The 15,694-nt window shown below is 41.3% G+C and overlaps 1 protein-coding gene across 6 annotated transcripts in view; it reads right to left on the reverse strand.

The window, feature by feature from the left end:
• The window catches only part of arhgef4 (Rho guanine nucleotide exchange factor (GEF) 4), a 129,693-nt gene that overhangs the window by 21,486 nt on the left and 92,513 nt on the right, over positions 1-15,694 (reverse strand). For 5 of the 6 annotated variants that reach the window (XM_037079545.1, XM_037079544.1, XM_037079546.1 and 2 more), the window contains one exon: positions 7,558-7,709. In XM_037079545.1, coding sequence (XP_036935440.1) covers positions 7,558-7,709 — 152 coding nt within the window. Of the gene's footprint in view, positions 1-7,557; positions 7,710-8,537; positions 8,594-15,694 lie in introns of those variants that run through there. The other variant, XM_037079551.1, reaches the window with a different exon arrangement.

Consider the following 15,694-nt stretch of genomic DNA (forward strand, 5'->3'; position numbering starts at 1 on the left):
CCTTTTTTTCCCCTCTTCCATCCCTTCCTTTTTTTGTGTGCCCACCCTTGCATAGCTGGCAGCCAATCAGGATGCAGAGTGTGTCACCGTATCCTGGATACCAGAGTAGCTGAGGCAGGGCCATAGCAACCCCTAGTAGGGTGAGGAGGGGGTGGGGTGTCAGGATGTGAGGGACAGAGGGAGGGGTACAGTGGAGGCCATGCGGAATAATGGACACATCTCTAGGGAAATGTTTGTGTGTGAATGTGTGTGTGTGTGTGTATGTGTGCGTTTTGGGTTGAGTGCTATTTGCTGCATTCATACAGTTACTCTGACCTAGAAAATAACTTGATTGATAAGAAATGTATGTTTTTTGCGAAAACATGAATTACAAAATCTACATTATAAATTAAACAGGCATTGTTGACCTTTATCATGATCGAGACAAAACCCATCTCTGGCTGTTTATCCTCTCACTGAGTAGAATTTGTAGCATCATTTATATCTGCTGGGAGGCAATCTTGTAAAAAGATATTGCTGTCTGAAAGCTGAGAATAAGATGGAAGTTTATAGGCGTGGAGCTGTTATTAGTTCACGTGACACTGAAAATGTTCTAGACCCCCTAACAATTACATTTCTGTTGTATGGAACAGTATGGTAAAAGCATGCAAAAATGTATCTCCTCTTTCACATATGAACACTGGACAATATCTAGAGAATCAGATCAGGATATTGTCAACATGGGCATGTTCACATATGCAGCACACGACAGGAAACCATCCGAGTCAGACGTGTTCGAACTACTCCGTGTGGTTTGGGCAAGGGGCAGAGACTTCTTTACATTACATGTATTAAGATGCAATATCAATGAAAGAATGGAAAATAATATACAAGCAAGCAGAGAAGAGTGCGAAGCAGCTATACACCTTACACAAACATACTACTGCTCTGACAAAGCTGCAACATTTCTGATCCGTGTCCAGCAGCACCGTGAACGGCCCATATGGCAGCACGGGAGACTGAGCGGGGATATATTCTGAGCAGATGTTTTGCTGAATTTCAATGATGACAATGTTTTAATGACATTTTCCCATGCCCTGGTGTATGTTTGAGTATACGTTACAGCTAATTAAATCACCAGTAACACGGAGGATTACACATTGTCGACACTCCCACTTAATCACTGTGAATTCAGTCTGAACAATTGTCTGCTCCATTCACACACCAGACTCAGGGCTATGGGGCTGTCAGGGTAAAGTCTGGGGTAAATAATGCAGACATTTGTGTCCACACATACAGCTCTGGATAAATCCAGAGTTACTGTGTGTTGTGTATTGACTGCTTAAGTTTGTCCCTTATGAGCTGCAAGATGTGCCTCCCCTCCGTATACGTGTTAAAACCTCTTCCTGAGTTGAGAAGCAATACAAGTGCGCCTGCAATCCTCCTTGGTCTCCTTCTTCATTACTAGTTGTAGTACAAAACAGTATAGTACACAATACTGTGCATGTGTGAAAAGGGCTTACGTGAGCCTGGAAAAACTCTGTGACCACCCGGCTGAACTGCCCACTTTGGATAAATCAAACTTGATGCTAGCCAGCTCAGCAAACACACTGTACCCAAAATGTTGTTTGATTACAATCTACTTCTGTTACTATTATACAACATTGACTGTTCACCTTTTATATTTCATTACAAACATGTGTTTACTTTATTCCGATTAGGTTTATTTTCTTTTTAGTCATATTTCCTTCACATTACAATGCCTATTCCTCTTTCTACCATACATTTTATACAGATGTTTTTAGTAGATTTGTTAAGTTTTGTCATATATATCATCATAATACTACTTTACCGTTTATCTTTAGAGGTCAATATATATTATTATATAACAAAGACTATTGGACTTTTTATGTATTTATTGTGCTTAAAAGATAATGTGTTTTTTCAGTAATTGATAGATATTGTTATCAAATTCTTTCTGCAGTTTTCATGAAAAGGTCTGTCTTTACTGAAGAACGACCAGTGGATTAATACACATTAGGTGCTTAAGTGAGTTATTCAGTAAAGGGTGCACTGTTTGTTTCCAAACAAAGTTGGGACATTGTGTAAAATGTTAAAAAGAAACTAAACAAAACAAAAACAGACAATTATTTGCAAATGCTTTTCTACCTATAGTTGTGAAAATAAGTCTTATTTTGTGCTCCATAATTCAGCACACATTTTTTAATAGGAATCAGGTGTGAACTGCAGCCAGTCTACTTGCTCCACTCTTTCAATACAAAGCCAGGCTTCTGTAACACATGCAGAATGTGACTGGAATAAGCAGGGACATCCCAGAATAAGATGTCATCTGGTGGCATGTTTTGCTGTATAACCTGACTTTACCTCCAAGCATTAGTGGTGCCTTCACAGATGTGCCTGTCCCCATGCCATGGGCGCTAACACACACATATGTTCACAGATGCTGGTCTTTGACCTTTTCACTGGTAACACTCTGAATGGTCTTTTTCCTCTTTCGCCCAAAGGACATGATGTCCATGGTTTCCAAAAAATGATTTGAAATGTGGACTTGTCAGAGCACAGCACACTTGTCCACTTCTTAGATTATCTTGGGCCTGGAAAAGTTTGCTTTGTTGTTTGTAATAAATGATCATAATCAAAGTAGTACTCTGTCAATACTGCAAACCAAATTTCTCTTCAAGTGTGAAACAGAGCTGAGAGCTGGTTACAACTACACTGCCCAACCTAAGATATGGTCATGTTCTTTTTCAAGAACATAAGCATGTCTACGTTTTCTGGCAGCAGCAGAGACCTTTGGGCCCAAACTATGTCTACTGCAGTTGAAAAGACATGTTCACTTGGAGTGGAGGTAGCAGGGATGGAAAGGTATGCTATCTTTGTAGAGGTTTGAGACCGCTGCGCCAGTAAAATGTGCACATGGCGGGAGGCTGTACTTCAGTTTTAATGTGTGGAGGAGGAGCAGATTTTCCACTGCAGAAAGCTGCAATGAAACGCCGATGTCTTCCATTATTGTCATGGCTCCACCACTTGACTGTGGAAGTTGAGATGCAGAGGTGTTTGTCAGTGCTGTCATGCCCTCCAGTGTTTTCTTCACAGGTGCAGTTGATTTTAGTAGAGAGCTGTGGTGGTTCTGTCATCGTCATTGCAGAGTGCTCACGTTAGCCGTGGAGTACGCCACTATTCTCTTACAGTGCTTACATACTGATTGTGTCTTGTCTGTCGCTCTGTCACCGTTTATTGTTTCCAGCAGGTATGCAAAATGCTGCTCCATTGAGATCCCTCCTTTATCATAGTGTCCTTCATAACAGAAATCAGTGATCCACAGGATGGCAGCAAAGCTCTGACTCTGTCTTTTTCTCAGGGAGAAGAAGACAACTGGTCGTGTGCTGTTTTTATTGGCTATCCCTTTCAACCAATCCAACAGAGTGTACACTAAATGTACAATAAGATGGTATCTCCAAATTGTTGGTCTCATAACTGATTTTAGTGACAGATAGTTACAGCACCATTATCTTGTCTCAAACATTGTGCACCAAACTGCAAAGACACCAAAACCTCTTCATCACAGGAGTAGACAACTTAGACAAGTAGACAAGTTTTACATGTTCCACAAAAATGAAGACTGGGCTTTAAGGGTAACCCCACCAATTTTACATACACTATATTACCAAAAGTATTCGCTCACCCATTCAAATGATCAGAATCAGGTGTTCTAATCACTTGGCCTGGCCCCAGGTGTATAAATTCAAGCACTCAGGCATGCAGACTGTGAAACAAGACATTTGTGAAAGAATGGGCCGCTCTCAGGAGCTCAGTGAATTCCAGCGTGGAACTGTCATAGGATGCCACTTGTGCAACAAATCCAGTCGTGAAATTTCCTCGCTCCTAAATATTCCACAGTCAACTGTCAGCTCTATTATAACAAAATGGAAGCGTTTGGGAACAACAGCAACTCAGCCACGAAGTGGTAGGCCACGTAAAGTGACGGAGAGGGATCAGCGGATGCTGAAGCGCATAGTGCAAAGAGGTCGCCGACTTTCTGCACAGTCAATTGCTAGAGAGCTACAAACTTCATGTGACCTTCAGATTAGCCCAAGTACAGTACGCAGAGAGCTTCATGGAATGGGTTTCCATGGCCGAGCAGCTGCAGCCAAGCCACACATCACCAAGTGCAATGCAAGGCGTCGGATGCAATGGTGTAAAGCACGCCGTCACTGGCCTCTAGAGCAGTGGAGACGCGTTCTCTGGAGTGATGAATCACGCTTTTCCATCTGGCAATCTGATGGACGAGTCTGGGTTTGGAGGTTGCCAGGAGAACGGTACATTTCAGATTGCATTGTGCCAACTGTGAAATTTGGTGGAGGAGGAATTATGGTATGGGGTTGTTTTTCAGGAGCTGGGCTTGGCCCCTTAGTTCCAGTGAAAGGAACATTGAATGCTTCAGGATACCAAAACATTTTGGACAATTCCATGCTCCCAACCTTGTGGGAACAGTTTGGAGCGGGCCCCTTCCTCTTCCAACATGACTGTGCACCAGTGCACAAAGCAAGGTCCATAAAGACGTGGATGACAGAGTCTGGTGTGGATGAACTTGACTGGCCTGCACAGAGTCCTGACCTGAACCCGATAGAACACCTTTGGGATGAATTAGAGCGGAGACTGAGAGCCAGGCCTTCTCGACCAACATCAGTGTGTGACCTCACCAATGCGCTTTTGGAAGAATGGTCAAAAATTCCTATAAACACTCTCCTCAACCTTGTGGACAGTCTTCCCAGAAGAGTTGAAGCTGTAATAGCTGCAAAAGGTGGACCGACATCATATTGAATTCTATGAGTTAGGAATGGGATGGCACTTCAGTTCATAGAATGAGTAAAGGCAGGTGAGCGAATACTTTTGGTAATATAGTGTATGTGTTTTCATAGGTCTTGGAGGGTACTAGTACTCAACATGTAAAGGTACTGCCTCTTGTGGCTCTAATGGAAGTTGCGTGTCATTTGACTGATTGACATTTAGATCTCTCACAGTGGCTAAGTTGCATTGTTGGTAACATAGGCACTAGCTTTTAAAAAGGAAGAAGATATTTGTGTACACCTTTGTTGTTATTATCATATGAATTGTTGAAGAATGGGCAAAAATGTGTTTTGTCTGAACTTTGAATTTTGAACACCAAAATCTAATCACTTTGTCCTTGCATTTTTGCAAAAACATTTTAAATGTGAAATTCTCTCAGTGTAGGAGAATGGGGTGCAATAAGTGTCAGTTCTTCTGACCTTTGACTACAATTCTAATTAGTTCATCCTTGATTCCAAGTGGAATCACGTTGATACATGGGATGGGATGTATGTATGTACGACCTGAAAACATAATGCCTCCGGCCATTGCTATAACCGGCACGGAGGTAGAAAACCTGTTAAGCCCCTGGTAGTGTCTGCGAGAAAGATCCTTTTAAGCTGCATCAGTCAGCTGCCACTCCACACTCAGAGGCGGCAAGGGGTTAAATTTCGCTCCGGCGCTGATTCGCCTCTGGAGGTAGTATCAGGGCCATATTATTGGAGAACCGATTAGCTTTTCTGTCTGAACCTAACCTAACAGTTTGACGATGTCCAAAAGGCATGTGTCCATTATGTCATAATATGTAAATGTCCATCAAGCTTTATTTTGAAAGTTTAACCAGACATGGATAGAGCATCATGGTTTGAAGCTTAGGATACTGACCAGACTGCTGTATTTGACCAGTTGGGAATGAGCATGTGTTGGGCTGCATATAGTCCCAGCACACTCCAGCAATAAGTGAGGGAGATGAGTAAAGCATAATTTTTGGCAACTGCGATCTTCTCTCATTTCAAATATGAACGTCACTAGTGGTGACTGAAAAACGATCAACGTTCAGAAAGACGCCGGTAAGAAAATGAACCTGAAACTCTTCAAATGAGGGCACAAAACAGGATTTTAAAAAGTGAAAGTTTGACATGACACTCCCATCATCAGCATGAAATTATGCCATTGCTCCCACAATACAGAGATCAGCGATCATTTACTGTCACACTGTGTGACTTGACTGACATGCTGCAGAAGGGTAGTTATCTACGCAGTAAGTCTCATTTTACTGAGCATGTGTATCAGCAGAATCCACAGCATGTATCCATGACAACCAAATAACCCAGCAACCCCAGAGCTTGTTTTACCATCCCTATTAGCCAAAAGGCAGTGAGAGCCATACCTAGTCCTCTGCAGAGGCCAGCCTCTTTCTCACTTGCTACCATCCTAATGCAGTATTTGCCATTTCCTGTCAGTTTACTACACCTGAGAGCAACTGTAGAACTGGTGTCATTAGAGTAAGTCTACTGGAAGGCAGTGGTGGTCTACAAGCTTAAATGAGATAGTATTTTTTTTAACACTGGATACATTTGGATGCAGACACTGTCTTTACCCTACAACTGGGGAGAGCTTTATAGGAATTCATGGCAGTTAGTCACAACAATGAACACATTTGTTTCATTCCTTAGAGGAACTGACTCGAACAATTCTGCCCCGCTATCAGAGCCTCCAAATGTTTTTTTTTTAGATTAGATTCTTTAGATGGCTTATGCTTTTCTGTGATTTGTTACAGCAACTCTGGCTTGTAGAGATTGACAGGAAAGGGGTGGCGAGGAGAGAGGAGAAGAGATGCAGGTTTGAATCCAATTCAGACTGCTGCTTAGACTTACTCAACCTTAGTACACAGGGCCCACGCTCCACCAGTGAGCTAACAGTGTGCCAGGTGTGAAGACATCTTAACCTAGAAACTACCATCCTCACTTTCATTTTTAGTGTAATCAACAGAAGCCCTAGTTCAACAATTTTGTATGTAATGACTGAAGCAATGAAATGGAGACTATTAGTTTTATTGGGAACGACTATTCAGCATCCATAAGTATAGTTCATTTTGACTGACATGACATAAGCAAATGATAATGTTATAAAACAGCAGAGAATTGTACGAAAGCAACTGATACATGTCCAAAAGCATTAGCAATTTGTTCAGAGGAAGGAGAAATTGCTACCATGATGTGCACAAATGAAATGTTGTGGAGGTTGAACTAATAGTTATGAGAATTTGCATTCTGATCTGAGAAAAGCACCAAAGCGACTGAGAAAAACTGTAATTTGCACACAAAACACAACATACAGCTGTTGTGTTTGGCAGGTTATGTAACATTGATGTCACGTCTTTCTTTAGGTAAGGAATGTGTTATAATTGGCACTAATCTCCTGTTAGTGTCACTGGTGGAGCGTTCAGCTGTTGAGCTGAGACCTGGGGACCTGGTTTAGTCATTTCAGTCAGAAAACTTTTTTTTTCACACATGAAAAAAGAACTTCTCAACCACTGCCCTCTAGATGTCAAATCAAAAATGACACAATGGCAAAACAAGACACACACATAATGTACTTATTCCATAAGCATAATCTGAATACTTCTACACATATATTCTTTTAATCTTCAATCACAGTGTTTTTACCATCAACACAATTATTTCTATCATTCAGTTTTAGAAAAGACATCTCCATATTTCCTACCTCATTTATGGCTAGCTGCTCTCCTCCGCCTCCTCCTGGGTGCCCAAAACGATGTCCAGAACCACGAAAGTCTTCATACAGTAGATCCTCCTCGCTGCCCAGCTCATCGCCAAGCCCCGCCTTCTCTGAGGCCCCATCAGGAACAACCACAGCTGAAACAAGGGGAGGGAGAGGTGGACAGAGGAGAGACAAAGACAACGGATAGTCTGATAAACTGAGTAACAAATGATGTGTTGACCTTTCAATACATGGGCTGATAATCATCAACAGAGCATATAAACAAATAAAAAAAGATTGGCAGGTAGGTATGGAATCAGACACTTGGGTTTCAAAACAGAACTAGGTTTGAGTCTAGAGGATGAGTTCAAGAGCTGTGAGACTCTTGAACTCATCCTCTAGACTCAAACTGAGGAATGAAGCTGCTCTGTACTTTGGTGGCATGGCTGCATCTTTTGCCAAAGAAGAACTAATGATTAAGTAATTTGTATGCAAGGGGTCTATTGGTGACTACTTAGTAGTGTTCAAAGTAACTAATGATTCAGTAATTAGTAGTTAATGATGCATCATTAGTTCGTGCCAACTCATGAATAAAGTGGTCAGTAAGTCAGTTCAAAGATATTTATGAACTAATCCATAACCCATAACTATCTTCTATGTAGTCCTCGAATCACAGTTATTCAGGAATAGTGATTCATTCCATAGTTGCTTTTCAGTAACTAATCACATTTTTGTGTACTATATGTTAAGTGTTACCCATTTTCTGAACTTTTATCAGAGCTGTCAGAGAACACACGTCGTACAAGCAATACATTTCTTATTATGAGACACTGGCCTCGTTTGGACAGATATGGGTCACATCATTCACATCTGATATGATGTCCATGATTCCAAAAAATATTGTCACAACATATCCCTTATCAGCAGCCTCATCCCATACAATGTAATATGAGGCTTTCACAAAGCAGCTTTATGTCTCCTACCATCACAGAAAGAAGCTTTGAAGTGTTTGTGGCTACCAGTCTGATAAGCTTAAAATACACTTGCTGCTACACCTCATCACAGGCTGCTTTGCAACAGCTGTTGCCACGGAGGATGTAACCGTGGCGAGAAATCACCGTGGAGACGGAGAGAGATGAATATAATAAAAGAGCACATAGAGCCCCTGGGCATTGTGAAAAAGATACAATTGAAACAGGCTTCCTGTTTGGTCAAAATCTTGCAAAATATCCTGAAGGTATATTTTGTTTATTCTTGTGAATATAGACAGCAGCATCTTACACATCATATAACACCATGTAGTTTATTTAACATCGCCATCACAGCCATCATCAGGACTGGGGAAATTACAGGTGGTGCCCTCATGGGGGCAGTGTAAGACATCCTGACTGGTGATGCGTGATGCTGTAGAGAGCTTGAGGAGCTCCAGGTATTTACTGCCCTTTCTTCCTGTGCAGAGAGCTCCACCAGACTGTCTGGTGCATACAGGGGTGAAAGCAGCAATAACATGTTCTCCAGCAAGGCACTGCCTGCACTGCCTTCTGGGGGCGCCAAAAACAAACCAAGGAAACGCTACCCTACCACAGCTTGAATGTTATTATTTCACATTATATTGAAGCAAAGCACTCAAGAAGTAGATCTGAGATTGTTTGAAGTTAAACAGCCAGAGCAGAATGGGTGATGACACGAACAACCGGTTTTCACAAGTAGAATTTCCCTTTCATAAACTACTTAAATATGGTAATGAACACACACAGCGCAGGACTGGCATTCAGCTCTGACTGTGGCTGGAGTAAACCCAGGTCAAAAAGTTGCTGTCGATCCCCCACTATCTATGAACTGTACTCCCATGAGTGTACATGCATTGCGTATGCACACTTTTGCCTCGAAGTTCCAGTCAAGTACACTGCAGACAGCAGACACACGCGGTAGCTTCATTATATGTCGACAGACCGATCAATATGTTCCCAACACTCAATCGCTACATTAATGAAAATATGCTCATTGGTTCCAGGATTACTGTGCCAATTTGATTAAACTTTGATCAAGCTTTATCTAGGACTATGCACCATGTGAGGATCCGTAAAAAATGGGGATGCAAAACGTAAATAAAAGCAGAGGACAATATTTTCCAATGAACCGTGTTTACGAAACAACAGTTTAATGAAGTGTTCCTGGGCCAATGTAATGTCCCTCATACAATCGTTTCAAACATGGTGAACCTCCTGTATTTCTAGCTGAGCCTTACAAAGATGCCACTTTCTTACCCAATCACGATACTATCACCTGTTAGCAATGAATCTGTTTGCCCATGGAACATTCTAAACACATTTTTTGGAGCAAAGCACAGCTCTCTCAGCAGTAGCATAACATCATGGTGATAGGCCCAGGTGCAATTTTTTTTTTTTTTTGTGCTCCCCACCCCCGCCCTAAACACAAGCGCACACTCATGTGCATTGCACACACACACACACACCTGGACACACACACAGCCACTCGAGAGAACTGCCATTGCAGGGTGGACTGGCCATCGGGAGTACCGGGGTTTTTCCCGGTGGGCCGATCAATAACGGGCCGATGGACAGCCGTTTTTTATTTTATTTATTTATTTATTGACTGATTTATGTTTTCTGCTGCCTTGCCTTGGTAACTATGATAACTCTCCCGCCCGGGGGAGAGAGACATGCATCTGCTTGGCCCCCAGTGCTCAGCTGCAGACACAGCAGAGAGCCCAGTGGCTTGTCTGTCTAAAGAATACCTGGCCCAATGGCCCTATGAGAGGCCCAGGAGTCCACCTATGCATGTTCTAGACCCCCCTCATCCCTAAACCTAACCCTCAAAACAGGGCCTGTGGCAATTCTGGACAGCTCTTTTTTTTCCTTCCATCATGGGCCCCTGATGGCATCTGGGCCCTGGTGCAGCTGCACCGGTGACACCGCCGGTACTTACGCCACTGTCTCTCAGTGTTTTGTTGCCCCTGTCCCAACTTATTTGAAACGTGTTGCTGCCATCAAAGTCAGAATAAGCATAGGTCTTTGTATTACCAAAGACTGAGCCCTGGAGTTAAAATACTTAGATTTTGCATCTGTTTTGAGTTTAAAACTATTTTTTTTCATTATGAATGATACATTCAAATATCAGCATAACAAAGTGAGAGAACAGCTGAATCTTTGAGGATGTCCAGGTATTTAAGAATACCTTAATATATGTTTTGCCCCCCTTTTGCTTTAGTGACAGAATACACTAGAATCCACAAAAACCTGATGAGTCATGTTTTCCCAGCATGTATTGACAGTGAATGGCCTTTATATTATTTATTATTTATTTACCTAATTATTTGTAATTATAATTGCATAAACAACTGACATGCACTGCCCTTACGGGTCAGGGGTCTTGAAGCAGTTCAACCAATGCTGAATCAACATATTTAAAAATGCAAAAAAAGTAAATCAATCAAAGATTCAATCACCACAAAGGATATAATCAGCTGGTAAAGCTTTTAGAGACCAAGCACATCATTCTACATCCAAGCTATTATTATTGTCATTATGATCTATTAACTTCCACTCTGCTCATAGCTTGGACAACTAGCTTGATGAAAAGAAACCTAATAAACACAATGTAGGATGTAACATTGACAAGACATTGATTCCACTACTGCTCTATCATCCACTGAGAACAAAAGCAATCAGTGTCACGTATTGAACAGCAGCAGCTTCTGGCAGGCCACTGTGTGTGTGTGTGTGTGTGCGTGTGTGTGTGCACGCATGTGTGTTGGACACTCACACACACACACACACAACTAAATTGCATTGTTTACTCTTTGCCTCTCACATGGCTGCTCTGCGTGTCCTTGAGAAATCTGTGTGTGTGTGTGTGTACCTGTCTGTGACCCCAGAAAGCTGAACCTGAAGTATATTAGTGTGTGAGTTTGGAGTGTAGCATTTAATCATCCTGAGCCTCTGGATGTGGGTTAGCCATATTAATGGATTAGAGTTGTCTGCATAGAGAACAGTCAATACTGGCACAGATGTGTGTATATGTTTGTGTGTATGTGTGTTGTTGTGGTTGGCCGAGGAATCCAAGCGTAGTGGTTGTATTTTCATTAGATGTGTGTGTGCTGCGGGCTGCAGCACGTGTCTGCTAGCAGTGCGTGACTGGACGGCCTCGTATGACTGGCTGCCGTCAACCACTTGGCCTGCTAACCGGGTCGAGGGGAAAAGAGGAAGCTGACTGGATGGAGCGGTCATGAGGCTTCACGTAAGGTACTTTGTCAACTTACACCCACCCACACACACACCGTCCTGCTGCCCCAAATACTGACTAGGGCACCAAATATGGATTAATCTCCATTGTAAATACAACCAAAAAAATGCTTTAGTTCCTCCTGTTTGAATAACCTTTTATAAAAATCACAGAAGCCAGCTGAGGAAGTTATTGAGCCTTTTAAAAATGAAAGATTTAACAAACGTGTTAAGCCACTGGAGAGTAGGGAAGTCAGAAAGTATAGAGAAAGAGACCAGACCAACACATTGTTGGCCTGGGTATAACATCACCAGAAAAATCCTTCACAGGATCCAAGGGGGTAAACGTAGCTTAACAAAGAAGCTACAAAAAGTAGTACACAGATGCTTCAAACACATCTTCAACCCAGCAGCATAGAAGAGCTCTACAATCTGTTAAAAATATGTTTGTGAATGGTGTTAAATAATGACCAGTGACCAGATAAGTGTTTATGGATACCATTGTGATATCACAGTAAAGGTCACCTTTGATCTTTTGGACGTAAAATGCCATCACTTCATTTTATCCTATTACACACTTGTGTGAACTTTTCTCACAATAAGTTCTTCTGAGTGTTTTGCGAGGTCACAGTGACCTCTGACCTTTAATCAGTCCATCCTGAGTCAAGCAAATATTTGTGTCATATTTTAAGAAAGTCATCACTCTAAAACTGACGCATCCAGGGGTGCACAGGTGGGCGCAAGTACATTTGCTATTTGCACAACGTGGGAGCTGAACATGAAAAAATTACAGCTTTTAAGAAACTGTTCAGCAGGAAACGGGTTAAGTCTTACATGTGTTCTCCCTTCAGTGCAATGTGACACTCCTACTGCCCCTCTCCTAGGAAGTGATGGAGTAGAATCGGGCACCTTGCCAGTGTTCCTCCAAGGTGACAGAGGCGCCCGCCGGCCAGCGCCTCGGCTGCCACTTCCCTACAGCTCAGAGGGCAGGCTACACATACTCTCACGCACACACATTCATAGATGAACTTTTCCCCTCTCTACAGATGGACTGACCCCTCAAGGAAAAGAGGAAGAAGCTTCTTGGATCCCTTATGGTTTTAATTCCTCAGCTAATGAAGGGGGATGAGACTGTTTGAAGCACCATCGGTTACAAGTTGAGCTCTCCACTGGGACCCAGTGGCACCCTCAATCCCACCTGTGCCAATGTGGACAGAATCCAGTTATAAAATAATTTATGTCACTTGAAATGTGCTTTTCAATAGTATAGTACATCAACTATAAAAATACGTACTTACCACTACTACTAGCACTAGTATGGCAGTATTAGTAGAAACAGTAACAGCGCAGTACTGGTGTAGGCTGTGGTAGTAGTAACGATACCATACTAAAGTAATGGTTGTGGTAGTAGCAGGGGTGTTATTAGTAAATGCTGTTTACTACCATTCATAGTAGAAATACTAAGTAAGTTGTTGTAAGTAGTAACCTATAATATCATTGGTAATAATGGCAGGGGTAAAAGTAGCAGCAAAATAAGCAGTAGTAGTAGCTGTAGTATTAGTAGGAGTATTAGCCTTATTGTAGTATTGGTGGTAGTAGTAAACTCTGTAGTATTCTTAGTCAAATCTGTCGTAGTAGTTGTTGTAGTGGTCACATTAATACTCCCAGTAGGACTACAAAGTTAGCATTAGCAGATGAGCACATTCAGTGGACGACTCCACTCACCCAGATGCACCACTGAGCGCCACAGGAAATCATTCCTGCATGTGGTCATTAAACTCTATAATGTCTCCCTAAGAGAGTCAGACACCCCTCCTTCTGTAACCTGACTCAAACACAGACAGAATCTTTTTTTTGAATTTAAACTGTACATTTGATCTTTTATATATATGTGTGTGTATATATATATATATGTCCCTCCTCCGTCCCTCCTCCTTCACGATGTGTTACTTGTTGCTAGATGTAGCATGTTGTTTAGGTGGTTCATGAATGTGACACAAAGGGGCGTGGCGAGAAAGAAGGAAAGCACAGCAAAACATGTAAGTCTGCTTTCCTTCATCTTATATACATTCCTGCAACAAGCATAACATTTCCTACTAGTGTGATGTATGAATCATGTGTGTGAAACGGAAATGATATGAACTTAATCATGATTAAGAGAAAGTTTAGAGCTCATCTCACGATGATTGCCCATAATGTCGTCTGGGACATTTTTTCCACATTTATTTTTTCATGCAATTTTTGCTACTATAGGTATGGCAAATCAGTGTGGGTTAGGGTTGTTGTAAATCAGGCATCCAGAGCTTCAAAGTGATTTCAATAAAACATACTTTCACAACACATGAACATATATAGCTTGTTCTGCATCTTGTCAGTGGAAGCCAGAAATTCAATGACATAAGCATAAAACAACACAATAAGTGTAGAGATAAAGACTATAGTGCACAGAAAACCCTATCATGCTGACCAGAATCTGAACCAACACTTACACCATCATAGATCAGTAGTGAGGAGCTTCTTGCACAAAGCACATCTTATCAGTGACAATGAAAACAGACAGAGGGAGTTGCAGTGATTGCAAGGATAGCATGATGAGAATTATACCCCGAATTAAGACCAGGACAGATACTGCTAACACTAGGATCACACCACAGAAGTTTTGGGGTGATCTGCAGTTGTTAAGAAGCACATGATCGTATAAATGTTCAAACTTTTGTCAGTAAGGACAGATTCTGTTAGATTCTCCACAATTTAGTCTTTTTTATTGGAAACCAGAAGAACTGACAAATAATTAATTCAAATTTGCCAGCATGGTAAGCAAGGTGACAGGACAGTGGTGACTCCCTACCTTTGAAGCATAAAGTCATAAGTTATGTCCATTCTTCGATAATTTGGATTCCTTTACCCCGTAAGGGTCCACTGATCTAAAGAATCAAAAAGTGTTTTTCATCAAATTAATCCAAGCTGTGAAAATTGTCCTGTGAAGTCGACTCTTGTTCAACTAGTCAAATACAAACAAAGTATAATTTCCCTGCTTCCTGCCCAATGTTGTTGGGTATTTTTGTTTTTGTTATATTGCTGTCTACAACATGAATGTGCCCCGACCTCCAGGACAGCCCTTGCAATACAGCAAGTCAGTTGTCCTTCTGCAGTTATTTTACTGAACGTAGTGCAAAAGTAGCGTAATGCATTACTCTGCACAGACAGTAATACAGAAACATATTACTTTCAAATGATAATAATATAGTGATATGTGATAGTTACACGTTTATTAAGTAACTTGCCCAACATTGTACACAACCCATGTTGTACATCTCTCCAAAATGTATCTGACAGACTTGTTTCTTTTGCTTTCATTTTATCTCACTGCAAAGTACAAATGTTACTCCAGCAGTTTGTTGCACCACAGTCTCCATTTGTTTACATCTGCTTCCCCATGACATCATGTGAAGTGCTGTATTGTTCTCTCTGGCATAGTTGTATTGTAATAATTGTAATAATATCTTGCACCATTTTTTCAATCACGGTTGCACCAATATCATTTTTTTCCAAGCGTGTAGGAGTACGAGTATTTTCATGTGTGTACTTGCCAAAACCGAATACCAGTATTACAGATGCATTGAATTGGAAGACAGATTTATTTTCTTCTCTGCTTGTTACAACAACTTATGATAAATGTAATTAAAATAGATATAAATAATCATCATTTCCTGTGTTAACAATAAACATCCACATTGGCACTGTCCTCATATTTGACAAAATGAAACTTAACAAAGTGTCAATGAAATCTGACAAATTAAACAATGAAACTTATTACACAGTTAACACAGTAAGCTTAATATCTTGATTACTCAGTTACTCTCAATAACTACTGCACAGTCTCCACATTTGAATCA

Source organism: Acanthopagrus latus, chromosome 19 (assembly GCF_904848185.1).
Source record: "Acanthopagrus latus isolate v.2019 chromosome 19, fAcaLat1.1, whole genome shotgun sequence".
NCBI classification, from domain to species: Eukaryota; Metazoa; Chordata; class Actinopteri; order Spariformes; family Sparidae; genus Acanthopagrus; species Acanthopagrus latus.